At 42.8% G+C, this 27,892-nt stretch overlaps 1 protein-coding gene across 26 annotated transcripts in view; it reads left to right on the top strand.

Moving 5' to 3' along the window:
• Positions 1-27,892, top strand: part of LOC139547192 (E3 ubiquitin-protein ligase MYCBP2) — a 313,317-nt gene that overhangs the window by 261,075 nt on the left and 24,350 nt on the right. For 22 of the 26 annotated variants that reach the window (XM_071356258.1, XM_071356259.1, XM_071356271.1 and 19 more), the window contains 15 exons: positions 196-356; positions 5,981-6,137; positions 6,764-7,021; positions 7,137-7,202; positions 7,786-8,025; positions 8,123-8,212; positions 8,344-8,424; positions 8,654-8,920; positions 16,812-17,095; positions 17,410-17,626; positions 18,253-18,354; positions 21,220-21,348; positions 22,942-23,074; positions 23,375-23,478; positions 24,358-24,546. In XM_071356258.1, coding sequence (XP_071212359.1) covers positions 196-356; positions 5,981-6,137; positions 6,764-7,021; positions 7,137-7,202; positions 7,786-8,025; positions 8,123-8,212; positions 8,344-8,424; positions 8,654-8,920; positions 16,812-17,095; positions 17,410-17,626; positions 18,253-18,354; positions 21,220-21,348; positions 22,942-23,074; positions 23,375-23,478; positions 24,358-24,546 — 2,478 coding nt within the window. The remainder of the gene's footprint in view (positions 1-195; positions 357-5,980; positions 6,138-6,763; positions 7,022-7,136; positions 7,203-7,785; positions 8,026-8,122; positions 8,213-8,343; positions 8,425-8,653; positions 8,921-16,811; positions 17,096-17,409; positions 17,627-18,252; positions 18,355-21,219; positions 21,349-22,941; positions 23,075-23,374; positions 23,479-24,357; positions 24,547-27,892) is intronic. The other 4 variants (XM_071356266.1, XM_071356284.1, XM_071356286.1 and 1 more) reach the window with 1 other exon arrangement.

Below are 27,892 nucleotides of genomic sequence, written 5' to 3' on the forward strand. Positions count from 1 at the left end.
GGGGTTGTCTCTTGCGAAACAGGTCTCTTCCAAATTAGATTATCCCAATGAGACAAACCTGGATACATAAACATTTTTATTTGATGTACAAACATTTTCTATATTCAGACAATGTCAATGTATGTCTGAAGTCATTGCATCCTTAATATGTGTGTTTTTATACACTTTTCAATTCTGTTTTCTTCGTACACACAGGAGAGGGACCTTGGAGTGTGTGAGCACCCGCTGTCTGACATTGTGATCGCCGGGGAGGCCGCCCACCCCCTCCCACACACCTTCCACCGCCTCCTCCAGACCATCTCTGACCTCATGATGTCACTTCCTAGTGGCAGCTCCCTGCAGCAGATGGCCCTCAGGTACGGTGGCCCTGTTACTCAAAGTTCACCTCCGCTTTAAACTCAAACCTGCCTTCAGCTAAATAATTTTAACCATACACTTGGAACAGAGCATATTATCTTGCATTAAGATGAAAGATATATATTTTAAACTGCTTGGAAAATTCCAGAAAATTATGTCATGGCTTTAGAAGCTTCTGAAAGGCGAATTGACATAATTTGAGTCAATTGGAGGTGTACCTGTGCTTGTATTTCAAGACCTACCTTCAAACTCAGTGCCTCTTTGCTTGACATCATGGGAAAATCAAAAGAAATCAGCCAAGACCTCAGAAAATAAATTGTAGACCTTCACAAGTCTGGTGGTTCATCCTTGGGAGCAATTTCCAAATGCCTGAAGGTACCATGTTCATCTGTACAAACAATAGTACGCAAGTATAAACACCATGGGACCATGCATCCGTCATACCGCTCAGGAAGGAGACGCGTTCTGTCTCCTAGAGATGAATGTACTTTGATGCGAAGTGCAAATCAATCCCCGAACAACAGCAAAGGACCTTGTGAAGATGCTGGAGGAAACAGGTACAAAAGTATCTATATCCACAGTAAAACGAGTCGTATATCGACATAATCTGAAAGGGCTCTCAGCAAGGAAGAAGTCACTGCTCCAAAACCGCCATAAAAAAGCCAGACTATGGTTTGTAACTGCACATGGGTTCAAAGATCATACTTTTTGGAGAAAGTCCTCTGGTCTGATGAAACAAAAATATAACTGTTTGGCCATAATGACCATCGTTATGTTTGGAGGAAAAAGGGCGAGGCTTGCAAGCCGAAGATTACCATCCCAACCATGAAGTACGGGGTTGGCAACATCATGTTGTGGGGCTGCTTTGCTGCTGGAGGGACTAGTGCACTTCACAAAATAGATGGCATTATGAGGTAGGAAAGTTATGTGCATATATTGAAGCAACATCTCAAGACATCAGTCAGGAAGTTAAAGATGGGTCGCAAGTGGGTCTTCCAAATGGACAATGACCCCAAGCATACTTCCAAAGTTGTGGCAAAATGGCTTAAGGACAACAACGTCAAGGTATTGGAGTGGCCATTACAAAGCCCTGACCTCAATCCTATAGAAAATGTGTGGGCAGAACTGGAAAAGTGTGTGCGAGCAAGGAGGCCTACAAACCTGACTCAGTTACACCAGCTCTGTCAGGAGGAATTGGCCAAAATTCACCCAACTTATTGTGGGAAGCTTGTGGAAGGCTACCCGTAACGTTTGACCCAAGTTAAACAATTTAAAGGCAATACTACCAAATACTAATTGAGTGTATGTAAACTGCACTTATTGATGAATCCAGTGACTGATGTGGTGTACTCCTCAATGCCAACGGAAGATTCCCGGGAACATATTTCAGTCTGTGCTAGCAAAACAGTCCTGTAGCTATCCGGAGGATAGAGTTATGGTCAGATTTGCCAAATGGAGGGATAGGGAGAGCTACTGTGGTTCTTCCTTTAAACATTGCAAGCTTAGACTTAGAGGTACCCAGCGTCACGACTTCATTGCGCCAGAGCACCACACGGGGGAGTTAGAGCGCTCATTACGCATTTGGGTCCCAAGGTTTTTATATGACCAATCATATCAAGTGGTTCCAGTCAAGTCCCAGTCAAAATGTTGGACACAGCTACTCATTCCAGTATTTTTCTTTATTTTTACTATTTTCTACATTGTAGAATAATCACAACTATGAAATAACACCGGTCTTCCGCGTGCCCTGCAGTCTGAAGTACAGACACATGGCCTGCTCTCCCATATGTAAGGAATTAGGCACTTTCCCATGTATTGTAGACTGCACAGTAGCCTAATAAACAAATAAACACATTTAATGATAAAAAATACTCATGTTGATTTAGTTATGGATCCATAGCGAATTTCTATGGGAATAAATATCACTGATTTACAGAAATATTGGAACAAAGTTGTCTAATGAAGGCTAACAATTTAGAATCCTCCAATCCTGTATCCTACTCCCGACCATCACGTTGTACAGCGCCATATTTTCGATTCCATCCTAATGGTTTTCGTTTTTCTCTGAATAGAAACACCATAATATTGAACAAATTTATTAAGCCAAATTTCTTCAAATCAATCCCATATACTATGTTATTATAAAAAGGTTTTAAATTCTCTGGTAATGCCAATACGGAATACTATCAAATGCTTCTCAAATATCCCCTCTGGTGGTCAAACTAGCAATAACTTGCAGTAACAGAAAAAATGTCTGACAATTAACTGACGTGCCACAGAATGCTGCAGCAGCACGCAAGGTGTGCCGCAGTATGGCGCAACTTTTAAAGGAGGAACCACTGTATGTACTCCAATTTGCGTCTCTGTGTGGAGTAAAGGTAGTCTAGTGTTTCCTTTCCTCTGCTTGCACATTTAACATGCTGGTAGAAATTAGGTAAAAACAGATTTAAGTTTCCCTGCATTAAAGTCCCCGGCCACTAGGAGCGCCGCCTCTGGATGAAAATTTTCTTGTTTGTTTATGGCCTTATACAGCTCGTTGAGTGCCGTCTAAGTGCCGACATCGGTTCGTGGTGGTAAATAGACTGCTATGAAAAATATAGATGAAACATTTCTTGGTAAATAGTGTGGTTAACACCTTATCATGAAATAATCTACCTCAGGCGAGCACAACCTAGATACTTCCTTAATATTGGATTTCGTACACCAGCTGTCTTTCTTGCTAATAGACCGAACACCCAGCCAGCTATATGCTATCCATGTCGTCGTTCAGCCACGACTCGGTGAAACATAAGATATTACAGTTTTTAATGTCCCTTTGGTAGGATAGTCTTGATTGGAGCTCATCCATTTTGTAATCCAATGATTGCACGTTGGCTATTAGGACTGATGGTAGAGAGGGGTTACTCACTCGCCGTCGGATCCTTACAAGGCACCCCGACCTACGTCCCCGATATCTCCGTCTCTTCTTCATGTGAATGACGGGGATTTGGGCCTTGTGGGGTGTCTGAAGCATCCGACTCATTAGAGAGAAAAAATCTTCTTCCAGAATGAGGTGAGTAATCGCTGTCCTGATATCCAGAAGCTCTTTTCGGTCGTAAAGAGACGGAGGCAGAAACATTGTGTACAAAATAAATTACAAATAAGGGGAAAAAACACACACACAATTGGTTAGGAGCCCGTAAAACAGCAGCCATCTCCTCCTCCGGCACCATCAATTCAAAGATGAATTCCACAAGATCTTTCTGCAGGACAATAACCTAAAACATAAGGCCATATTGTTATTTATTTTTGTTTAACCTTTATTTAACATATCTACACTGGAGTTGCTTACCAATAAGACGGTGTATGTTCCTGACTGGCCGAGTTACAGTTTTAACTTAAATCTACTTGAAAATCTATGGCAAGACCTGAAAATGGTTGTCTAGCAATGGTCAACAACCAATTTGAAGGAATTTTGAAAATAATAATTGGCAAATATTGCACAATCCAATTGTGGAAAGCTCTTAGAGACTCAGCCAGAAAGACTCACAGCTGTAATCGATGCCAGCTGTAATCTTTAAAGTATTGACTCAGGGGTGTGAATTCTTATGTAAATGTCATGTCTGGATTTAATTGTCAATACATTTGAAAATGTTTCAAAAAACATGTTTTCACTTTGTCATTATGGGGTATTGTGTAGATGCGTGAGAGAAAGAAAAATCCATCCAACAAAATGTGGAGTAAGTCCGTGTTTGAATACTTTCTGAAGGCACTGTATTTTTCTTTGGTTTTGCCACAATAAATTCTATTGAAAAAGCGTTTTGATGACGAGATTACTAATCTACTCCCTTCTCTGAAAATCCCACGCCCAATAATTCATTGATAGGTATGAAACCCTACCAACCCTGTGACCCACAAACATCAATTTTCGTTCTCAATATGGCAGTGTTATCAGGTAGGGCATTGAACTGTCGACTTGAACATTTCTGCAATAACATCTGGCCATAGATTATGTTCACATGCAAACATATTATTAATGAATCATAATAAAATTAGATCTTTTTGGGCAGGTATATATATATCCATACATTTCACCCTGAATCTGCAATTAAAATAATAAACTATAGCTCCAGTGATATGGGTCATATTTGAACAGTTTGGGCTAGAGCAGGGGACTCCAAGCATTTATTTCAAAAGAGCTTCTTCATAAAAATAAACGGTCTTGCGAGCTATTCATATTCGTTCTGCGTAATTTGTTTCTGTGTAAGCCTAATTTGATGGATAGAAACAAAGTACAGCACTGCGTACATAATGTGATTGCGTTTCGGTTCTTATAACCACACACCATTCCACTGAAGCCTACCTTGAGAATCGTGCCTTTTTAAGATGAGAGAAAATGAGAGGGTTTTACGATGATGGAGGATTCTCCTGGTGAAATGACCCCACCCACTCGTCATCGTACAGAACTAGTTCCCGGCTGCGCCTCACAAACGGTCCGTTTGAAATGCGCCAATTAAGATTTGAGTTTTGATTACAATGTGTGCATAGGCTCTAGTTGTTTAACGGAATAGCCTGAAATGGTTTTTACAGGTCAGATTTACTCAAGAGGCATACAATGCAGGCATAGTGTTTTTTTAATATTCTTTCATTCGAGTTCACAGTGCAAACCGAGCTCCCCGTACCGAACAGTTTGGTACAATAAGAGTACCATTACACCCCTAGATTTAATAATGTAATATTAGGCCTACTGATTATTTCTTCGTATCTACTTGCGAGCTACTCATTGACAGCCCACGAGCTACCTAACATGAATTGGCTGATGGAAGATAAGGCTACTCAGTCCAGAGGCTGCGACACAGCAAAGCCTAATCAGACATGCCCGTGTACATCATGGCCTTAATGGCCATGTACTCTTATAATCTCCACCCTGCTTTGCCAGAAGAGGACTGGCCACCCCTCAGAGCCTGGTTCCTCACTATAGGTTTCTTCCTAGGTTCCTGCCTTCCTGCCTAGGAGTTGTTCCTATCCACCGTGCTTCTACATCTGCATTGCTTGCTGTTTGGGGTTTTAGGCTGGGTTTCTGTATAACACTTTGTGACATCTGCTGATGTAAAAAGCACTTTGTAAAAAAAAATGTATTTGGTTCTTACAGGCAAAGTGAAATTATATTTAACACCCTGAGTGCATCGGACATGAAACAACAATACAAATGTAACAACAGCACAATAAAATAAATAAACAATTTTCCTTTGCAGGTTCTTTTTCATTTTCACACCAGCAGTGTAACTAGCACATTCTATTAACTGCACTGAACCAAAACAGTGTGTCGCGGAAGTGATGCAAAACTTTAGTGGTCAAAACCATTCAACTTGAGGCAACGGGGGTTGGGGGTGCAAAATGCAATCTTAATTCTAAAATATTTTAATACAGACTAGTTCAAAACATTACTAATCAATGAAAATTACAAATTGATAATTTTCTAGTAATAAAGTGGGGTTGCAAAAAATATATTTATTTGAAAGTGGTGGTGCAGCTGCTCCGTTTGCTCCATCCTCCAACCAACTTAGCTACCACTGTGTACTGATCAATGTGAGAGCGTGATCTCACCGCTGACGTCGGAGTGTGTCCCCCTCCTTTCTATCAGGTGTTGGAGTCTGAAGTTCAAACAGTCAGACCACCAGTTCCTGCACCAGAGCAACGTGTTCCACCACATCAACAACATCCTGTCCAAGTCGGACGACGGCGACAGCGAGGAGAGCTTCAACATCAGTGTGCAGTCTGGCTACGAGGCCATGAGCCAGGTGAGACAGAATCCAATAGGAGAGCCACACTCATAGGGCCGTTTTCCCGGACCCATATTAAGCCTAGTAGTGGACTAAGAAGTTATTCAAATAGGGAATCTCCTTTGAGAATGATTTTTAAACCAGGACTGGATCTGGGAAACTGGCCCATGACGTTTTGTGGTGGCTAGCTCGACCTTATGGAAGCAGGTGAAGAAGATACTAGGTGAGTCAGGTACCACAAATGCTGTCTGAGACCCAAGACAAACACAATAGATACCTGAGTCGTGTTCATTAGGGAATGCAACAAAAGAAAATCTTATTTCTTAAGTCCAGGTATTCCCTCCTGTTTTCAGTCTGCTTTCTTCCGTTTAGTGCCTAATGAACATGACCCTGGACCTTCTTTATTGATAAAATTATAACTTTTTTTGTGGGACTAGGTTTAGGAGTAAATACATTGTAAAACTTTTTGATTTTAAATGCGTTGTATCCACTTGTGTGTGGCTGAAATAAAAACATTTACGATTGCTAGCTAAATTGTAAAACCTTTTCTGTTATCCTCTATGGTTTTAAATGCATTGTATCCACGTGTGTGGCTGAAATGTTAATTTCTATTTTTGTCCAATAAATCTTATTTATCTATATAGCTGGGAGGTGTTGAACATCATTTGACCTTCCAGGAGCTGTGCCTGGTGACCAGTCTGAAGGACCTGACCATCTTGGTGGACATCAAGACGTCCAGCCGTCCTGCCATGATTGGCAGCCTAACGGACGGCTCCACCGAGACCTTTTGGGAGTCGGGAGATGAGGACAAGAACAAGACCAAGAGCATCACCATCAGCTGCGTCAAGGGCATCAACGCCTCCTACGTCACCGTGCACGTGGACAATTCCCGCGACATCGGGGTGAGTAGGGAGGGCTGAAAGGGACATAATTCTCCAAAATCGAATTAATCAGATGCCACAATCTAAGATTAATCTGTTTTTCTTTAAAGCCGCTCTTCTCTATCTCACTTCACAGAACAAAGTCACCTCAGTGACGTTCCTGTGTGGCAAAGCCGTGGAGGACCTCTGCAGAATCAAACAGGTTTGGCCTCTTATTTTTGTAATTTTTTTAAAATACTTTCAAAAATCCCCCAAGTTATGAACGTGAAGGAGAGAGATGCATTGAATGGGTCACAGACATAGGAGCAGTTGGATTCATACCCACGGTAACACACACAGAAAAAGTATTTGTATTTATTATGGAACCTCATTAGCTTCCTGGGCTCCAGCAAAATTAAGGCACTTATACAATTTTAAAAACATTACAATATATTCACAACACATTAACACATATGTGCGGCAGGCCATGGCTTTACCCGCCAGACCAGCCCTAGGCATCTGATTGGGTATGTTGTGTAAATAAGGAAAGGACTCAAATAATGCCTCTACAATTTGGGAATATAAGTGAGAAACAGCCTAATATCGCTAACCACTATACTACAGGATATGGCAAACTTACAGCAATTAAAGCCCTTCTGTACAATGTGTATATAGTAATTTACTGTATATAAATAAAATCTGTTTTCAAAAGAAGGAACAAAGGAAAAGCAGTACTAAACATTTTGATTCACCTCGGTGTCAACACAACCTTCACTCACCAATCCCTTCTCCCCACCTCTCTCCAGATCGACCTCGACTCTCGTCACATGGGCTGGGTGACCAGCGAGGTTCCTGGGGGAGACCACCATGTGATCAAGATGGAGCTGAAGGGGCCCGAGAACACGCTGCGGGTGCGCCAGGTCAAGGTGCTGGGCTGGAAGGAGGGCGAGAGCATCAAGATTGCGGGGCAGATCTCGGCCAGCGTGGCCCAGCAGAAGAACTGCGAGGCCGAGACACTCCGCGTGTTCCGCCTCATTACCTCACAGGTCGGTTCAACTGTCAATCACACTATGGGGTCAAAATGTTCACTTTAGATCTAAGAGAATTGGCTAGGTTAAAGTTTTACCTTTGGGTTGTGTGTAGGTGTTTGGGAAGCTGATCTGCGGAGATGCTGAGCCCACCCCTGAACAGGAGGAGAAGAACCTGCTGTCATCACCAGAGGGAGAGGATAAGGTCAGGGGTCGTACTGTATACCAGGGGTTCCCAACCTTTTTCACTCACCCCCCCTATTTCACACTATAACTTTTTAGCAAATTAAGATGATAAATATTGTTGTTTACATGTTATTGTTTACCTGTCATCAGGCGCCTTCAGATGCAGACCTGAAGGAACACATGGTGGGCATAATTTTCAGCCGGAGCAAGCTGACCAACCTGCAGAAACAGGTCAGTAGTCTCTTACCTGACAACCTATGGAATACCTGGCCAATATAGTGCAATTAACTACAATATAAAACTACAATACAATGTGATCTCTGGCTACAATAATCCTCAGTAGCAGGCTTTGAGGGACCGGGTTCAAGCCCCTGACTTTGCTTACCCTCTCCATGTTATCTTAACACTTGAAATTGACTTCATATCCCTCTTTCGCTTTTCTCTCCCTTCCCCCTTCCAGGTGTGCGCCCACATAGTCCAGGCCATTCGCATGGAGGCGACCCGTGTGCGTGAGGAATGGGAGCATGCCATCTCCAGCAAGGAAAACGCCAACTCGCAGCCCAGCGACGACGACGCCTCCTCGGACGCCTACTGCTTCGAGTTGCTCTCCATGGTGCTGGCACTGAGCGGCTCCAACGTGGGCCGCCAATACCTGGCCCAGCAGCTAACACTGATGCAGGACCTGTTCTCGCTGCTGCACACGGCCTCGCCGCGTGTCCAGAGACAGGTGGGCAGTGTTAATTTCGTCATCAAGAATTGTGACTAAAATAGACTAAAAACACCTATTTTTCAGTGGTAATTGACGAGAGATAGCTGGCTAAATAGACCCAGAAAAAACTAGAACCAAACAACAAAAATCTCTGGCACTAAAATCTGACTACTAAGTGGACTGGACAATAGTTTTTGTAGAGATTGAGAGCATTTCAGTGACAAGCACAATTAATATTAGAAGCACAGATGTGCAGCACAATTCTGTTCATCAGTGGAAAGGACACGCCGCACCCGGCACCCGTCCTTCATCAGCTGGCGAGCTGCCTGGGAGCAAGCGATGAGTGTGGGCAGACAGGCTCCGCTCCGACTCTTGCTTCCCCATAGCTAATCAGTCACCACCAGCCTTCTAGGTATACCCTTTGCTTGGTTATGAAACACAAGCTGCTTTACGAAATACGTTTAATAGTAAAACAATAGTCTAGTTATGTTTTTCTCTCCCTTGAGTATAGAAAGGTTTTAGATTTTGTAGTCTCACTCAACCCTTGAACTTTACCCACTGCATTTCATAGCTAGGTTCTGTAGCCGACGTACTAGCCAATTCTCCCTCTTTTCCTCAGAGAAAACAGCATTGCCGTTCAAAAGATATGACCCATAATACCGGTGCTACGTTTTTTTATTCCGGGTTCATTGGCGGGCCACATTTTGCATTCATAAAGCATATCGCTGGCCGTTCTAAATCTAGGCTACTTGCGGACCGGACCGTTAATCATTTGTTTAGGCTACACCTTGTTCAGTCATGTTACCTCATTAGCTAGCTATAGCTAACAACCTGGAGCGCGATCAGCAGGACGCAGCGTTTTTGAACGTTCAGATAGAAATATGTTATGTACTAGAAACATGCCTCTAAAGGCGTCAGCATGCTTCTGTTCTTGAGTAATCCAAGATGGCGTAGCAGACAGGCGTCTTTGTCTTCGTCTTGTCGTGTCCCGTGTATATATTTTTTCTTCGCATATATTTTTATATATTTTTTAACCTCAACTCCAACATACTCTCCCGCCTCACCCAATGTGGTATGGATCTGGTATTTTCTTTACTTTAGAACCGGAACCCCCAACAGAAGCTAGCCAGCCACTGCTAGCGGTCATCAGCTAACCTTTACCCCGAACAACTCCTGCCAGTCTGCACAGCGCGATTCAGAGCTTACCGGACTCTTTCTCCCCACATCTCCTGATTCTTACCGCAAGCTCTGAACCTTTTCACCTGAATCATCGCAGCTGTATTCACCTACCATACCCTTGACTGTATATCATGCCTTGAATCTATTCTTCCGTGCCCAGAAACCTGCTCCTTTTACTCTCTGTTCCGAACGCACTTGTCGACCAGTTCTTATAGCCTTTAGCCGTACCCTTATCCTACTCCTCCTCTGGTGATGTAGAGGTTAATCCAGGCCCTGCAGTGCCTAGCTCCACTCCCATTCCCCAGGCGCTCTCATTTGTTGACTTCTGTAACCATAAAAGCCGTGGTTTCATGCATGTTAACATGAGAAGCCTCCTCCCTAAATTTGTTTTATTCACTGCTTTAGCACACTCTGCCAACCCGGATGTCCTAGCCGTGTCTGATTCCTGGCTTAGGAAGGCCACCAAAAACCCTGAAATTTCCATCCCTAACTATAACATTTTCCGACAAGATAGAACTGCCAAAGGGGGCGGAGTTGAAATCTACTGCAGAGATAGCCTACAGAGTTCTGTCATACTATCCAGGTCTTTGCACAAACAATTTGAGCTTCTACTTATAAAAATCCACCTTTCCAGAAACAAGTCTCTCACCTTCTGCCCCCAGCTGTGCCCTGGACACCATATGTGAATTGATTGCCCCCCATCTATCGTCAGAGCTCGTACTGTTAGGTGACCTAACCTGGGACATGCTTAACACCCCGGCCGTCCTACAATCTTAACTAGATGCCCTCAATCTCACACAATATATCAATGAACCTACCAGGTACAACCCCAAATCCGTAAACACGGGCACCCTCATAGATATCATCCTAACCAACCTGCCCTCCAAATACACCTCTGCTCTCTTCAACCAGGATCTCAGCGATCACTGCCTCATTGCCTGTGTCCGTAATAGGTCTGCGGTCAAACGACCACCCCTCATCACTGTCAAACGCTCCCTAAAACACTTTGGCGTGCAGGCCTTTCTAGTCGACCTGGCCTGGGTATCCTGGAAGGATATTGACCTTATTCCATCAGTCGAGGATGCCTGGTTAATCTTTAAAAGTGCTTTCCTCACCATCTTAAATAAGCATGCCCCATTCAAGAAATGTAGAACCAGGAACAGATATAGCCCTTGGTTCTCTCCAGACCTGACTGCCCTTGACCAGCACAAAAACATCCTGTGCGTACTGCATTAGCATTGAATAGCCCCCACGATATGCAACTTTTCAGGGAAGTTAGGGACCAATATACACAGGCAGTTAGGAAAGAAAAGGTTAGCTTTTTCAAACAGAAATTTGCATCCTGTAGCACAAACTCCCAAAAAGTTCTGGAACACTGTAAAGTCCATGGAGAATAAGAACACCTCCTCCCAGCTGCCCACTGCACAGATAAATCAACTATAATTAAGAATTCCAATAAGCATTTTTCTACGGCTGGCCATGCTTTCCACCTGGCTACCCCTACCCCGGTCAACAGCACTTCACCCCCCACAGCAACTCGCCCACGCCTTCCCCATTTCTCCTTCTCCCAAATCCAGTCAGCTGATGTTCTGAAAGAGCTGCAAAATCTGGACCCCTACAAATCAGCCGGGCTAGACAATCTGTACCCTTTCTTTCTAAAACTATCTGCCGAAATTGTTGCAACCCATATTACTAGCCTGTTCAACCTCTCTTTTGTATCGTCTGAGATCCCCAAAGATTGGGAAGCTGCCATCGGTCATTCCCCTCTTCAAAGGGGGAGACACTAGACCCAAACTGTTACAGACCTATATCTATCCTACCCTGCCTTTCTAAGGTCTTCGAAAGCGAAGTTAACAGATCACCAGCCATTTCGAATCCCACCGTACCTTCTCCGCTATGCAATCGGGTTTCCGGGCTGGTCATGGGTGCACCTCAGCCACTCTCAAGGTCCGGAACGATATCATAACCGCCATCGATAAGAGACAATACTGTGCAGCTGTATTCATAGACCTGGCCATGGCTTTCGACTCTGTCAATCACCACATTCTTATCGGCAGACAACAGCCTTGGTTTCTCAAATGACTGCCTCGCCTGGTTCACCAACTGCTTCTCAGACAGAGTTCATTGTATCAAATCGGAGGGCCTGTTGTCCGGATCTCTGGCAGTCTCTATGGGGGTGCCACAGGGTTCAATTTTCGGGCCGACTCTTTTCTTTGTATACATAAATGATGTCGCTCTTGCCGCTAGTGATTCTCTGATCCACCTCTACGCAGACAACACCGTTCTGTATACTTCTGGCCCTTCCTTGGACACCGTGTTAATTAACCTCCAGACGAGCTTCAATGCCATACAACTCTCCTTCCGTGGCCTCCAACTGCTCTTAAATGCAAGTGAAACTAAATGCATGCTCTTCAACCGATCGCTGCCCACACCTGCCCGCCCGTCCAGCATCGCTACTCTGGACGGTTCTGACTTAGAATATGTGGACAACTACAAATACCTAGGTGTCTGGTTGGATTGTAAACTCTCCTTCCAGACTCACATTAAGCATCTCCAATCCAAAATTAAATCCAGAATCGGCTTCCTATTTTGCAACGAAGCATCCTTCACTCATACTGCCAAACATACCCTTGTAAAACTGACTATCCTACCGATCCTTGACTTCGGCAATGTCATATACAGAATATCCTCCAACACTCTCCTCAGCAAATTGGATGCAGTCTATCACAGTGCCATCTGTTTTGTCACCAAAGTCCCATATACTACCCACCACTGCAACCTCCTGTATGCTCTCGTTAGCTGGCCCTCGCTTCATATTCGTCGCCAAACCCACTGGCTCCAGGTCATCTATAAGTCTTTGCTAGGTAAAGCCCCGCCTTATCTCAGCTCACTGGTCACCATAGCTGCACCCACGCGTAGCACGCACTCCAGCGGGTATATTTCACTGGTCACCCCCAAAGTCAATTCCTTCTTTGGCTGCCTTTCCTTCCAGTTCTCTGCTGCCAATGACTGGAACAAACTGCAAAAATCACTGAAGCTGGAGTCTTATATCTCCCTCACTAACTTTAAGCACCAGCTGTCAGAGCAGCTCACAGATCACTGCATCTGTACATAGCCCATCTGTAAATAGCCTGTCCAACTACCTCTACCCCATACTGTTATTTTTTTTTTTGCTCCTTTGCACCCCAGTATCTCTACTTGCACATTCATCTTCTGCACATCTATCACTCCAGTGTTTAATTGCTAAATTGTAATTGTTTCGCCACTATGGCCTATTTATTGCCTTACCTCATTTGCACACACTGTATATAGACTTTTTCTATTGTTATTGACTGTATGTTTGTTTATTCCATGTGTAACTCTGTGTTGTTGTTTGTGTCACATTGCTTTGCTTTATCTTGGCCAGGTCGCAGTTGTAAATAAGAACTTGTTCTCAAATGGCCTGCCTGGTGAAATAAAAAAAAGATTAAAAAGTTTGGCTGGCACCTAGCCGAACCGAACGAGTGTGCTCGCATACTCCCTTAAAAGACTTTCACTTGAAAAAGTAGAAAAAAATTCAATAGTGCTGTTTGTCCATATTGAGAATTCCTCAATAGAGTCAGAATTTATCTAAGATAACTCAAGAAATCTAACATTATTTAGTTATTTTTGCCGAGGAGATCTTAGTCCTGCAATTTTACATCTAACTGAGATGTTTCGTGCATTATTTGTCAATGAAATAATGTGCTTGAAAATGAGTCGTCTGTCGTTGAATGACAAACACTTCATTGAAGAATCCCTACTGTTGACCAATCACCGACAAAGGTGCGTAGACTTCGGCTACTGGCTTCGGCCTGCCTTGAGAAAAAAATGTTGCGTGCACGAACAGCTGGAATAAACCTTGCCAAAGACCAAAACGAACAAAAACATCACAAAATGTCATAATACAGTGCATTCGGAAAGTATTTAGACCCCTTGGCTTTATCTACATTTTGTTACATTTACAGCCTTATTCTAAAATGTATTAAATAGAGGATAAAATCTATCTACACACAATAACCCAGATCTTCAGAGACTTGTCCCTTAGTCACTCATGCATTGTCTTGGCTGTGTGCTTAGGGTCACTGTCCTGTCCTGAGCGCTCTAGAGCAGGTTTTCATTAAGGATCTCTCTGTACTGCTCCGTAAATATTTCCCTTGATCCTGACTAGTCTCCCTGTCCCTGCCACCAAAAAACACCCACAGCATGATGCTGCCACCATGCTTCACCGTAGGGATGGTGCCAGGTTTCCTCCAGATGTGACGCTTGACATTCAGGCCAATTCAGGCCAAAATGGTTTCATCAGACCAGAGAATCTTGTTTCTAATGGTCAGAGTCCTTTAGGTGCCTTTTGGCAAACTCCAAGTGGGCTGTCTTGTGCCTTTTACTGAGAAGTGGCTTCCGTCTGGACACTCTACCATAAAGGCCTGATTGATCTAGTGCTGCAGAGATGGTTGTCCTTCTGGAAGATTCAACCATCTCCACAGAGGAACTCTGGAGCTCTGTCAGAGTGACCATCGGGTTTTTGGTCACCTCCTTAACCGAGACCCTTCTCCCCCAACTGCTCAGTTTGGCGGGGCGGCCAGCTCTAGGAAGAGTCTATGTGGTTCCAACCTTCTTCAATTTAAGAATGATGGAGACCGCTGTGTTCTTGGGTGTGTGCCTTTCCAAATGGGACGCAATCGTCCCACCGGCCAATAGCCAGGGAAAATACAGAGCGCTATATTCAAATAAAATGATATAAAAATCTAACTTTCATTAAATCACACATGTAAGATACCAAATTAAAGCTACACTCGTTGTGAATCCAGCCAACATGTCCGATTTCAAAAAGGCTTTTCGGCGAAAGCATAAGATGCTATTATCTGATGATAGCACAACAGTAAACAAACAGAGTAGCATATTTCAACACTGCAAGCACGACACAAAACGCAGAAATAAAATATAAATCATGCCTTACCTTTGACGAAATTCTTTTGTTGGCACTCCAATATGTTCCATAAACATCACAAATGGTCCTTTAGTTCGATTAATTCCGTCGATATATATCCAAAATGTCAATTTATTTGGACCGTTTCATCCAGAAAAACACAGCTTCCAACTATTGCCACTTCACTACAAAATATATCAAAAGTTACATGTAAACTTTACCAAAACATTTCAAACTAATTTTGTAATACAATGTTAGGTATTTTTAAACGTTAATAATCGATCAATTTGAAGACGGGATGATTTGTGTCCAATACAAAAAGAAAACAAACTGACGCAACTTTTTTCGTAACGTGCATCTCTGTTGTACTTCATGTGACCCTCATTTACGATAGCCCTACTTCTTCAGTACACAAAGGAATAACCTCAACCGATTTCCAAGGACTGGTGACACCCAGTGGAAGCGGTAGGAACTGCAAGCAAGTCCATTAGAAATCTGGTGTCTCTAAGAAACCTCATTGAAAAGACAGTGACATCAATTTTTTTTTAATTCTGAATGTTTTGTCCTCAGGGTTTTGCCTGCTACATAAGTTCTGTTATTCTCACAGATATGATTCAAACAGTTTTAGAAACTTCAGAGTGTTTTCTATCCAAATCTACTAATAATATGCATATCTTATATTTTGGGGATGAGTAGCAGGCAGTTGAATTTTGGCATGCTATTTTTCCGAAAGTGAAAATGCTGCCCCCTGTCCACAAGAAGTTAATGAGTCCGACGTGAAGGATATACTGCTTTCCCGGGAACAGGTCCAAATCCCTGTCATTTGCGTGAAGAGAAGACTGAGAAAAGGGGGGTGTAGGTCGGGCTGCCTTCTTAGAATTCGAAGGCAAGCGGGTAAACTCCCATTGCCATCCGTTCTATTGGCCAACGTGCAGTCATTGGAAAATAAAATCGATGACCTATGAGCAAGATTAAACTACCAATGGGACATTAAAAACGGTATTATCTTATGATTCACCGAGTCGTGGCTGAATAACGACATGAATAACATACATCTGGCAGGTAATATGCTCTATCGGCAGGATAGAAGAGCAGCCTCTGCTAAGACATGAGTGGCACTCTATGTATATTTGTAAACAACAGCTGGTGCACGATATCTAAGGAAGTCTCGAGGTTTTGCTCGCCTGAGGTAGTGTGGTCTTATCATGATACTCTATCTACCTAGAGAGTTTTAAGCTGTATATTTCGTAGCTGTCTACATACCAGCACAGACCGATGCTGGCACTAAGTCCACACTCAATGAGCTGTATACCGCCATAAGCAAACAAGAAAATGCTCATCCAGACGCGGCACTCCTAGTGGCTGGGGACTATAATGCAGGGAAACTTAAATCAGTTTTACCAAATTTCTACCAGCATGTTAAATGTGCAACCAGAAGGGGAAAAACTCTAGACCACCTATACTCCACACAGAGAGATGCGTAAAAAGCTCTCCCTCGCCCTCCATTTTGTGAATCTGTCCATAATTCTATCCTCCTGATTACATGCAAAAAATTAAGCAGGAAGCACCAGTGACTCGGTCAATAAAAAAAGTGGTCAGATGAAGCAGATGCTAAGCTGTTTTGCTAGCACAGACTGGAATATGTTCTGGGATTCTTCCGATGGCATTGAGGTGTACACCACATCAGTCACTGCATGATGTACAGTATATCACTCCAACTGTTTGATAACATTGACCACATGGCTATCCATTCTCACCCTTCACCTGTACCCTTTCTCCCAGGTGACCTCTCTCCTCCGTCGTGTCCTCCCCGAGGTGACGCCTGTGCGCCTGGCCAGCATCATCGGCGTCAAGGCCCTGCCGCCTGCCGATATCAGTGACATCATCCACTCGACCGAGAAGGGTGACTGGAACAAGCTGGGCATCCTGGACATGTTCCTGGGCTGCATCGCCAAGGCGCTCACCGTGCAGCTCAAGGCCAAGGGGACCACCATTTCCGGCATGGCGGGCATGGCGGCAGGCAAAGGCGTTACCACTGTCACACTGCCCATGATCTTCAACTCCAGGTGAGACTACAACTTTGAGATGTACCTGGGTGACGGTGTTGTTCAAAAAAGCTTGTTTTTGTTTTCCGTTGCTAGATGTTTTGCGTTGTTGTGCCCTAACGACCCTGGTACTATAAAGGTAGCCCACCTGGATGGGTTATCTCTCAAAAACAATACATGACTTCATCAACAAGCATTTTGAGATATTCTCATTTGTGGTTGTTTGTATATTGTCTTATCAGATGTGATTTCTCCTTGTTTTGCTGATCATATCTCTGTAGTATTATGTCCCATACTGAACACATTGGTCTAACACAGCCTCTGTCCATGTGCAGCTACATTCGCCGGGGAGAGAGCCACTGGTGGATGAAGGGATCCACTCCCCCTCAAATCGCTGAGATTATCATCAAGCTGGTCAAAGACATGGCTGCCGGGCACCTGTCGGACGCCTGGTCTCGGGTGACAAAGAACGCCATTGCTGAGACCATCATCGCCCTCACCAAGATGGAGGAGGAGCATCGCTCGCCAGTCCGCTGCATCGCCACCACCCGGGTACGGCTGTTTTCATATCACACTACCGCGTGTGTATGGATGTATGTACACGTATGTGTGTACACGTGTGTGTGTGTGTGTGGCAGACCTTGGTTCAAATACTATTTCAATTACTTTCACATACATTTCGAAGTAAGTATTTATATATATGTATGTATGTGTGAAATATATATATTTTTTAATACAGTAGTTGAATATTGGAATGTGTTTCGAAATACACTTGGAAAGTATTGGCATGCATTTGAAATTTTCAAATCAAATAAATACTACCATGCATTTGAACCTAGGAGTATTTGAAATAATGAATTTGTAAATAAGTATTTAAAAAATATTTTCAAATAGTAAGACATCATTTATAGGACATTATTTAAAAATACTTTCAAATATTTCGGCCACATTATTTGAAAATAATCAATACACAGAAAGTAAGTAGCTATAACAAATAATCAAAATACACATGTATTTGAACCCAGGTCTGGCGTGTGGGTGAAGTATTTGTATGAACTGCGCTCTGTGTGTGTGTGTGACAGATGTTTGTCTGTTCACATATGTTTGGTTCGTGTGTTTGAGTAAATTTCTTGGGGTATTCTCCTTTATCGTCTCTGTCCTCTCTCTCTGTACTGTAGTTGTGGCTGGCCCTGGCCTCTCTGTGTGTGTTGGACCAGGATCATGTGGACAGGCTGTCCTCGGGCCGCTGGATGGGTAAAGATGGACAGCAGAAACAGATGGTAACTTGTCCATATTGGCCTCATAGAACATGTGCACTTTGGCAAAGCAATATAGAGTCAAGACTTTGCATTGTAACTTGTAACCAATACAATCAGAGGGTGTTTTCAATTGTAACCTGTTGAGATAACGCATTAATTAATGGATTAGATTTATAGCACTCAAAAGCGAATTCCTTAGAAATGTGATAATTTTTACATTTCCATTCATAGTACTATATGGTAAATCAATTTTAATTCAATCACTTTTTGACAGCATCCCTTTTGATTTAAACAAAACTTCCATACATGTTTGCTCATGGAAGTAGGACCTGAATGCCAAAACGTTCACAAGATTAAGGTGCTCAGTTAAAATGTTTTTGCATACCCACCCATACCATGAGACATCCATGTCTTCATCACTGAAAAATATCAACTATTTGAGTATTCCTTAAAAATAAATTGCATATGTTGTAGCTTAGACCTTAATTCACATCATCTGAGGTTTTAGTGTTGTGCTCTTGAATACAGGGTGAGTGTAATTTCAATCATAGAAATAGGATTCATAGAATGGATCCCATCAGACCACTGCAGTTTAGCTGGTACACCATTGAAATGTAATTTAAATGTTAACTTCTAATTACTATCACAAAGATGACCGCAGGTCCATCCACCTTAGCATGTCAACTTAAATGGTCATGCCTATTCTGTTATGTATATTTATATGATTTCAATAGGTTTCCTATAGAGGATTGACATGAATTTAAAATAACATATATTCCCATTCAAGTCAACAGTCTTTATAATACCATTTAAAAGTCTACTTAAAATGTTATTCCCATTTTAGCACAATTATCAGCCAAAACATGATACCCACCCTGTGTTCAAGAACATGTCTCAACAGATGGCGGGCACAACACAAAAACCTTAAGACGTCAAATAGGGTCTAAGCTACAACATATGTGAAGATTTTTTTTATTTTTATCGAAGTTTATTTTTTTGTCATTGTTGTTCCGGAAACCACTGCCCGCAAGTCGCCACCACCACCACCCTGTCCGTTGGTTGAGCATGTTGAACTGCCATGTACGCGCGCCCGGTTGCCCGGTCGAGTGTGTGTGTATAGCTAGCTACAGTTAAAGTCGGAAGTTTACATACACTTAGGTTGGAGTCATTAAAACTCATTGTTCAACACTCCACAAATATCTTGTTAACAAGCTAGAGTTTTGGCAAGTCAGTCAGGACATCTACTTTGTGCATGGCACATGTAATTTTTCCAACAATTGTTTACAGACAGATTATTTAACTTATAATTCATTGTATCACAATTCCAGTGGGTCAGAAGTTTACATACACTAAGTTGACTGTGCCTCTAAACAGCTTGGGAAATTCCAGAAAATGTCAGGCTTTAGAAGCTTCTGATAGGCTAATTGACATAATTTGAGTCAATTGGAGGTGTACCTGTGGATGCATTTCAAGGCCTACCTTCACGGGGGAGGCTTGCAAGCCGAAGAACACCATCCCAACCGTGAAGCACTGGGGTGGCAGCGTCATGTTGTGGGGGGGGCTTTGCTGCAGGAGGGACTGGTGCACTTCACAAAATAGGTGGATATATTGAAGCAACATCTAAAGACATCAGTCAGGAAGTTAAAGCTTGGTCACAAATGGGTCTTCCAAATGGACAATGACCCCAAGCATACTTCCAAAGTTGTGGCAAAATGGCTTAAGGATAACAAAGTCAAGGTATTGGAATGGCCATCACAAAACCTTGACCTCAATGCTATAGAAATGTGTGGGCAGAACTGAAAAAGCGTGTGTGAGCAAGGAGGCCTACAAACCTGACTCAGTTACACCAGCTCTGTCAGGAGGAATGGGCCAAAATTCACCCAACTTATTGTGGGAAGCTTGTGGAAGGCTACCTGAAACGTTTGACCCAAGTTAAACAATTTAAAGGCAATGCTACCAAATACTAATTGTGTGTATGTAAACTTCTGACCCACTGGGAATGTGATGAAAGAAATAAAAACTGAAATAAATCATTCTCTCTACTATTATTCTGACATTTCACATTCTTAAAATAAAGTGGTGATCCTAACTGACCTAAGACAGGGAATGTTTACTAGGATTAAATGTCAGAAATTGTGAAAAACTGAGTTTAAATGTATTTGGCTAAGGTGTATGTAAACTTCCGACTTCAACTGGCTGTTTTTGTTATCCAGAGCGTTGGTGACTGTAACTGTGCTGCTGGCAACAATTTAATTATGTGTAAGTGCTCTGAAATTGGAGTAGATAGCCAGAGCGAATTTACCAACTATGTCTATCGATAGTTGTCGCAGTGACATCATGAACATTCTACTGAAATGGTTACTTGCATAGTGGAGTCTTTTGTTTAGACGTGCAGCTAGCTAGCTAAACAATGAGCCTTATTCCCAGCTCATAACGTTACTACCCTGCTTGAATCTGCAGGTAGCTAACCAACCGGGTTCAATGTTAGCAAGCTAACATTAGGCTTTTACTAGCAATGCAAATGGCTGAGATACGAATAATATTACTACACAGATCATACACGTAACGTCAGCTAGCGTTAGCTAGCTAACAGTACACTTGAACTTGAAATGAAATCACATTTCTGTGGCTAAACCAACTAGGCTCGTATCAATTGTATTTGTTTTTACAGATGGCATGAAAGTTCACATGTTCCAGAAGGCATTTCTGCCAAATGGCTTTCTTGTGAAATAGTGATGGGTGACATACGCCTAGTTTCCTTAAACTAGTCACAAATTCAAGCTGGGAGTGCCCTTCTTTTTGTTGCACTTGCCCCCTGAAAGGTCTGTGCACAGCCCTGCTGAGGTGTTCAGGTCGTAACCGAAAGTCTCGTGCTCCCATCCACAGCCCATGTGCGATAACCATGACGACAGCGAGACTGCAGCCATCATCCTGTGTAACATGTGTGGTAACCTGTGTACCGACTGTGACCGCTTCCTCCACCTGCACCGACGCACACGCTCCCATCAGAGACAGGTCAGTAGTACCCACATTCACCTGTAGGTGGCAATCTGCTCCCAGTCATTCCATTGCCTTCAGAAATTATTCACACCCCTTGACTTTTTCCACATTTTGTGTTAGACTGAATTTAAAATGTGTTAAATTAAACAACAAAAATGTCACTGGCCTACATACAATACCCCATAATGTCAAAGAGGAATTATGTTTTTCGAAATCTTTACAAGCAGAAATTTCTTCAGTCAATAAGTATTCAGCCATTTGTTATGGCAAGCCTTGTAATGGCAAGTCTAAATAAGTTCCAGATTAAAACAAGTCACATAAGTTGCATAGATTCACTCTGTGTGCAATAATAGTGTTTAACATGACTTTTGAATGACTACCTTATCTCTGTACCCCACACATACAGTTGTCTAAGGTCCCTCAGTCGAGCTATGAATTTCAAACACAGATTCAACCACAAAGACCAGGGATGTTTTCCAATGGCTCGCAAATAAGTGAACCTATTGGTAGATGGGTAAAAAAAATAAAAAGCAGACATTGAATATCCCTTTGAGCATGGTGAAGTTAATAATTACACTTTGGATGTTGTATCAATACACCCAGTCACAACAAAGATTCAGGTGTCCTTAATAATACTGAAAAACATTTTTTTTATCCTGAATACAAATCCAGTACTACACGTTACTGAGTACCACTCGATATTTTCAAGCATCATGTTCTGGGTTTGCTTGTAATCGTTAAGGACTGGGGAGATTTTCAGGATAAAAAATAAATAGAATGGAGCTAAGCACAGGAAAATCATGCTTTCACCAGACATAAGGAGATGAATTCACCTTTCAGCAGGACAATAACCTAAAACACAATGCCAAATCTACACTGGAGTTGCTTACCAAGAAGACAGTGAATGTTCCTGAATGGCCGAGTTACAGTTTTGACTTAAATCTAAAATCTTAAAAAGCTATGGCAAGACCTGCAAACGGTTTTCTATCAATGATCAACAACCAATTTGTCAAAGCCTGAAGAATTTAAACAGAATAATGGGCAAATGTTGCTTACACAAAGTATTGACTCAGGGGTGTGAATACTTATGTAAATTAGATTCCTGTATTTCATTTTCAATAAATTAGCAACATTTTCTAAAATCATGTATTCACTATGTCATTATTGTGTATATAAATATGTTTAGAAATTTTTTAATTCAGGCTATAACACAAAATGTGGAATAAGTCAAGCGATATGAATACTTTCTGAAGGCACTAGACTGGGAGCCTGTCAAAATGTCATTCTTCGTTCACCCTTTTTACCACCTGCAATAATGTGTATACCCTCATTTGTGAAGACCTGACCACCTATAAATGTTAGATGTTCGACACAAAATACAACCTAAAATTATTTTTCCATATACCTTGGCTATAGTAATTTACAAGAAAGTTTTTGAATATGCATTTAGCTTAAGGTATTTGATAGTCATGCTGTGTATTTTCAATATTACCATTCATTCTGAAAATGCCTAACAACCTACAATCCAATTCATATTACAACAGCATCCCTTTCTGACAGGAATATAATTCAACATGGCGGTAACCCTAGTCTGCTGTTTCTCTCCAGGTATTTAAGGAGGAGGAGGAGGCAATCAAAGTGGACCTCCACGAGGGCTGTGGGAGGACAAAGCTCTTCTGGCTCATGGCTCTGGCCGACTCTAAGACCATGAAGGCCATGGTGGAGTTCAGGGAGCACACAGGTAACAGACCCTGTCCCGACCCTTTCTGGCCCTGTCCAGAAACAACCCCTAGCTTACCATTACCCCCTAGACACTTGTGTAGATCTAAGAGGGACTGAATATGGTTACATATCCACCTAGCCTATTAGAAGGTAAAGTGGAGCTACTACGTGTTGCTTATACCTTTCTAATTCTTTACGATCCTAAAACGACACCGGCTGTCACGACTGTTGATATCTGCCGTGTGATGTTAATGACAGGGATGTGTATGCCTTATGATCCTTTTGTTGTGCATAGCTAATGCTCTGCCTCTATGTGCAGGGAAACCAGCCTCCAGCAGCTCAGACGCCTGTAGGTTCTGTGGCACCAGGAACGGTACCGAGCTCTCGGCCGTGGGCAGTGTCTGCTCTGACCCAGACTGCCAGGTACCAACCACTCACAACATCCGACATAATGATCATTGTTCTGAATTGCATTGATAAAGCTCTTTTCATATTCAAGTGTTCAGAGAGCCAATCTTACTTAGTCCAGGTATAGTGATCATAGTAACATATTGGATCTACAGTTGAAGTACAGTTGAAGTCCAACCTATACACTTAGGTTGGAGTCATTAAAACTGGTTTTTAAACCACTCCACAAATGTGTTGTTAACAAACTATAGTTTTGGCAAGTCGGTTAGAACATCTACTTTGTGCATGAGTACTTCCTGGTTAGATTTTCCTCAGGTTTTCGCCAGCCATATCAGTACTGTTATACTCACAGACATTATTTTAACAGTTTTGGAAACTTTAGAATGTTTTCTATCCAAATCTACTAATTATATCCTAGCATATCCTAGCTTCTGGGCCTAAGTAGCAGGCAGTTTAATTTGGGAACGCTTTTCATCCAAAATTCCGAATGCTGCCCCCTACCCTAGTGAAGTTTAACATTAAATTACATTTGTATGGCCTTAGCTTACCTCATCCGCAACTATTATGAAAAACGCAACTCGGTTATAATGATCATAGTAATGGATTTTCAACTGTCTAAACTTACCTTACCTGCCACCAGTGGGAGACACTCAACTCAACTTGGCTTATTAGGCTTGGAGTCCATTCAATATATGGACATTGAAACGCAATTTATTTTAAACTGTACAGTTCATGAATTGAATTCCAAGTCACTCTCTAAATTGATAGATTTGAAATCGACTCTGCTGTACAGTATTGCACTGCAAAGGGTGTTGCTATTTTAAACACACTTTGAACAAAGTTGGATTTGATTAGATGTAAAAAGCATAATATGACCCTCCGTGTCCTATGTAGGAGTATGCCAAGCTGGCGTGCAGTAAGACGCACGCGTGCGGCCACCCCTGTGGCGGGGTGAAGAACGAGGAAAGCTGCCTGCCCTGTCTGCACGGCTGTGACAAGAGCACAGGCTGCCTGAAACAGGACGCCGACGACATGTGCATGATCTGCTTCACAGAGGCGCTCTCTGCCGCTCCCGCTGTCCAGGTATACTATACTGTACACAGAATTAAATACAATATACTATTTATTTATTAATAGTATATTGTATCGCTATGATACTCTGACTTGCTTGAATCAGATGGTGACTCACACCTGGGTTCAATTAGTATCCGTTTTCTTTCATATATGTGTGTGTGTGTGTACATACATATATATATATATATACAGTATATCACAAAAGTGAGTACACCCCTCACATTTTTCTAAATATTTGAGTATATCTTTTCATGTGACAACACTGAAGAAATGACACTTTGGTACAATGTAAAGTAGTGAGTGTACAGCTTGTATAACAGTGTAAATTTGCTGTCCCCTCAAAATAACTCAACACACAGCCATTAATGTCTAAACCGCTGGCAACAAAAGTGAGTACAACCCTAAATGAAAATGTCCAAATTGGGCCCAATTAGCCATTTTCCCTCCCGGTGTCATGTGACTCGTTAGTGTTACAAGGTCTCAGGTGTGTTAAATTTGGTGTCATCGCTCTCACACTCCCTCATACTGACTGGTCACTGGAAGTTCAACATGGTACCTCATGGCAAAGAACTCTCTGAGGATCTGAAAAAAAGAATTGTTGCTCTACATAAAGATGGCCTGGGCTATAAGAAGATTGCCAAGACCCTGAAACTGAGCTGCAGCACGGTGGCCAAGACCATACAGCGGTTGAACTGGACAGGTTCCACTCAGAACAGGCCTCGCCATGGTCGACCAAAGAAGTTGAGTGCACGTTCTCAGCGTCATATCCAGAGGTTGTCTTTGGGAAATAGACGTATGAGTGCTGCCAGCATTGCTGCAGAGGTTGAAGGGGTGGGGGGTCAGCCTGTCAGTGCTCAGACCATACGCCGTACACTGCATCAAATTGGTCTGCATGGCTGTCGTCCCAGAAGGAAGCCTCTTCTAAAGATGATGCACAAGAAATCCAGCAAACAGTTTGCTGAAGACAAGCAGACTAAGGACATGGATTACTGGAACCATGTCCTGTGGTCTGATGAGACCAAGATAAACTTATTTGGTTCAGATGGTGTCAAGCGTGTGTGGCGGCAACCAGGTGAGGAGTACAAAGACAAGTGTGTCTTGCCTACAGTCAAGCATGGTGGTGGGAGTGTCATGGTCTGGGGCTGCATGAGTGCTGCCGGCACTGGGGAGCTACAATTCATTGAGGGAACCATGAATTCCAACATGTACTGTGACATACTGAAGCAGAGCATGATCCCCTCCCTTTGGAGACTGGGCCGCAGGGCAGTATTCCAACATGATAACGACCCCAAACACAGCTCCAAGACGACCACTGCCTTGCTAAAGAAGCTGAGGGTAAAGGTGATGGACTGGCCAAGCATGTCTCCAGACCTAAACCCTATTGAGCATCTGTGGGGTATCCTCAAACGGAAGGTGGAGGAGTGCAAGGTCTCTAACATCCACCAGCTCCGTGATGTCGTCATGGAGGAGTGGAAGAGGACTCCAGTGGCAACCTGTGAAGCTCTGGTGAACTCCATGCCCAAGAGGGTTAAGGCAGTGCTGGAAAATGATGGTGGCCACACATAATATTGGCACTTTGGGCCCAATTTGGACATTTTCACTTAGGGGTGTACTCACTTTTGTTGCCAGCGGTTTAGACATTAATGGCTGTGTGTTGAGTTATTTTGAGGGGACAGCAAATTTACACTGTTGTACAAGCTGTACACTCACTACTTTACATTGTAGCAAAGTGTCATTTCTTCAGTGTTGTCACATGAAAAGATATACTCAAAATATTTACAAAAATGTGAAGGGTGTACTCACTTTTGTGATATACTGTATTATACATACATACAGGCGTGGCCAAAACATTTGAGAATGACACAAATATTAATTTCCACAAAGTTTGCTGCTTCAGTGTCTTTAGACATTTTTGTCAGATGTTACCATGGAATACTGAAGTATAATTACAAGCGTCAAATGCTTTTATTGACAATTACATGAAGTTGATGCAAAGAGTCAATATTTGCAGTGTTGACCCTTCTTTTTCAAGACCTCTGCAATCCGCCCTGGCATGCTGTCAATAAACTTCTGGGCCACATCCTGACTGATGGCAGCCCATTCTTGCATAATCAATGCTTGGAGTTTGTCAGAATTTGTGGGTTTTAGTTTGTCCACCCGCCTTTGAGGATTGACCACAAGTTCTCAATGGGATTAAGGTCTGGGGAGTTTCCTGGCCATGGACCCAAAATATCGATGTTTTGTTTGCCTTATGGCAAGGTGCTCCATCATGCTGGAAAAGGCATTGTTCGTCACCAAACTGTTCCTGGATGGTTGGGAGAAGTTGATCTCGGAGGATGTGTTGGTACCATTCTTTATTCACGGCTGTGTTCTTAGGCAAAATTGTGAGTGAGCGCACTCCCTTGGCTGAGAAGCAACCCCACACATGAATGGTCTCAGGATGCTTTACTGTTGGCATGACACAGGACTGATGGTAGCGCTCACCTTGTCTTCTCCGTACAAGCTTTTTTCCGGATGCCCCAAACAATCGGAAAGGAGATTCATCAGAGAAAATGACTTTACCCCAGTCCTCAGCAGTCCAATCCCAGTACCTTTTGCAGAAAATCAGTCTGTCCCTGATGTTTTTCCTGGAGAGAAGTGGCTTCTTAGCTGCCCTGCTTGACACCAGGCCATCCTCCAAAAGTCTTCGCCTCACTGTGCGTGCAGATGCACTCACACCTGCCTGCTGCCATTCCTGAGTAAGCTCTGTACTGGTGGTGCCCCGATCCCACAGCTGAATCAACTTTAGGAGACGTTCCTGGCGCTTGCTGGACTTTCTTGGGCGCCCTGAAGCCTTCTTCACAACAATTGAACCGCTCTCCTTGAAGTTCTTGATGATCCGATAAATGGTTGATTTAGGTGCAATCTTACTGGCAGCAATATCCTTGCCTGTGAAGCCCTTTTTGTGCAAAGCAATGATGACGGCACGTGTTTCCTTGCAGGTAACCATGTTTGACAGAGGAAGAACAATGATTGCAAGCACCACCCTTCTTTTGAAGCTTCCAGTCTGTTATTCGAACTCAATCAGCATGACAGAGTGATCTCCAGCCTTGTGCTCGTCAACACTCACACCTGTGTTAACAAGAGAATCACTGACATGATGTCAGCTGGTCTTTTTGTGGCAGGGCTGAAATGCAATTTCCCAAAAAATGGTTCAGTTCATTTGCATGGCAAAGAGGGACTTTGCAATTAATTGCAATTCATCTGATCACTTTTCATAACATTCTGAAGTATATGCAAATTGCCATCATACAAACGGAGGCAGCAGACTTTGTGAAAATGTGTATTTGTGTCATTCTCAAAACTTTTTGCCATG

This window comes from Salvelinus alpinus, chromosome 20 (assembly GCF_045679555.1).
Source record: "Salvelinus alpinus chromosome 20, SLU_Salpinus.1, whole genome shotgun sequence".
Lineage (NCBI taxonomy): Eukaryota > Metazoa > Chordata > Actinopteri > Salmoniformes > Salmonidae > Salvelinus > Salvelinus alpinus.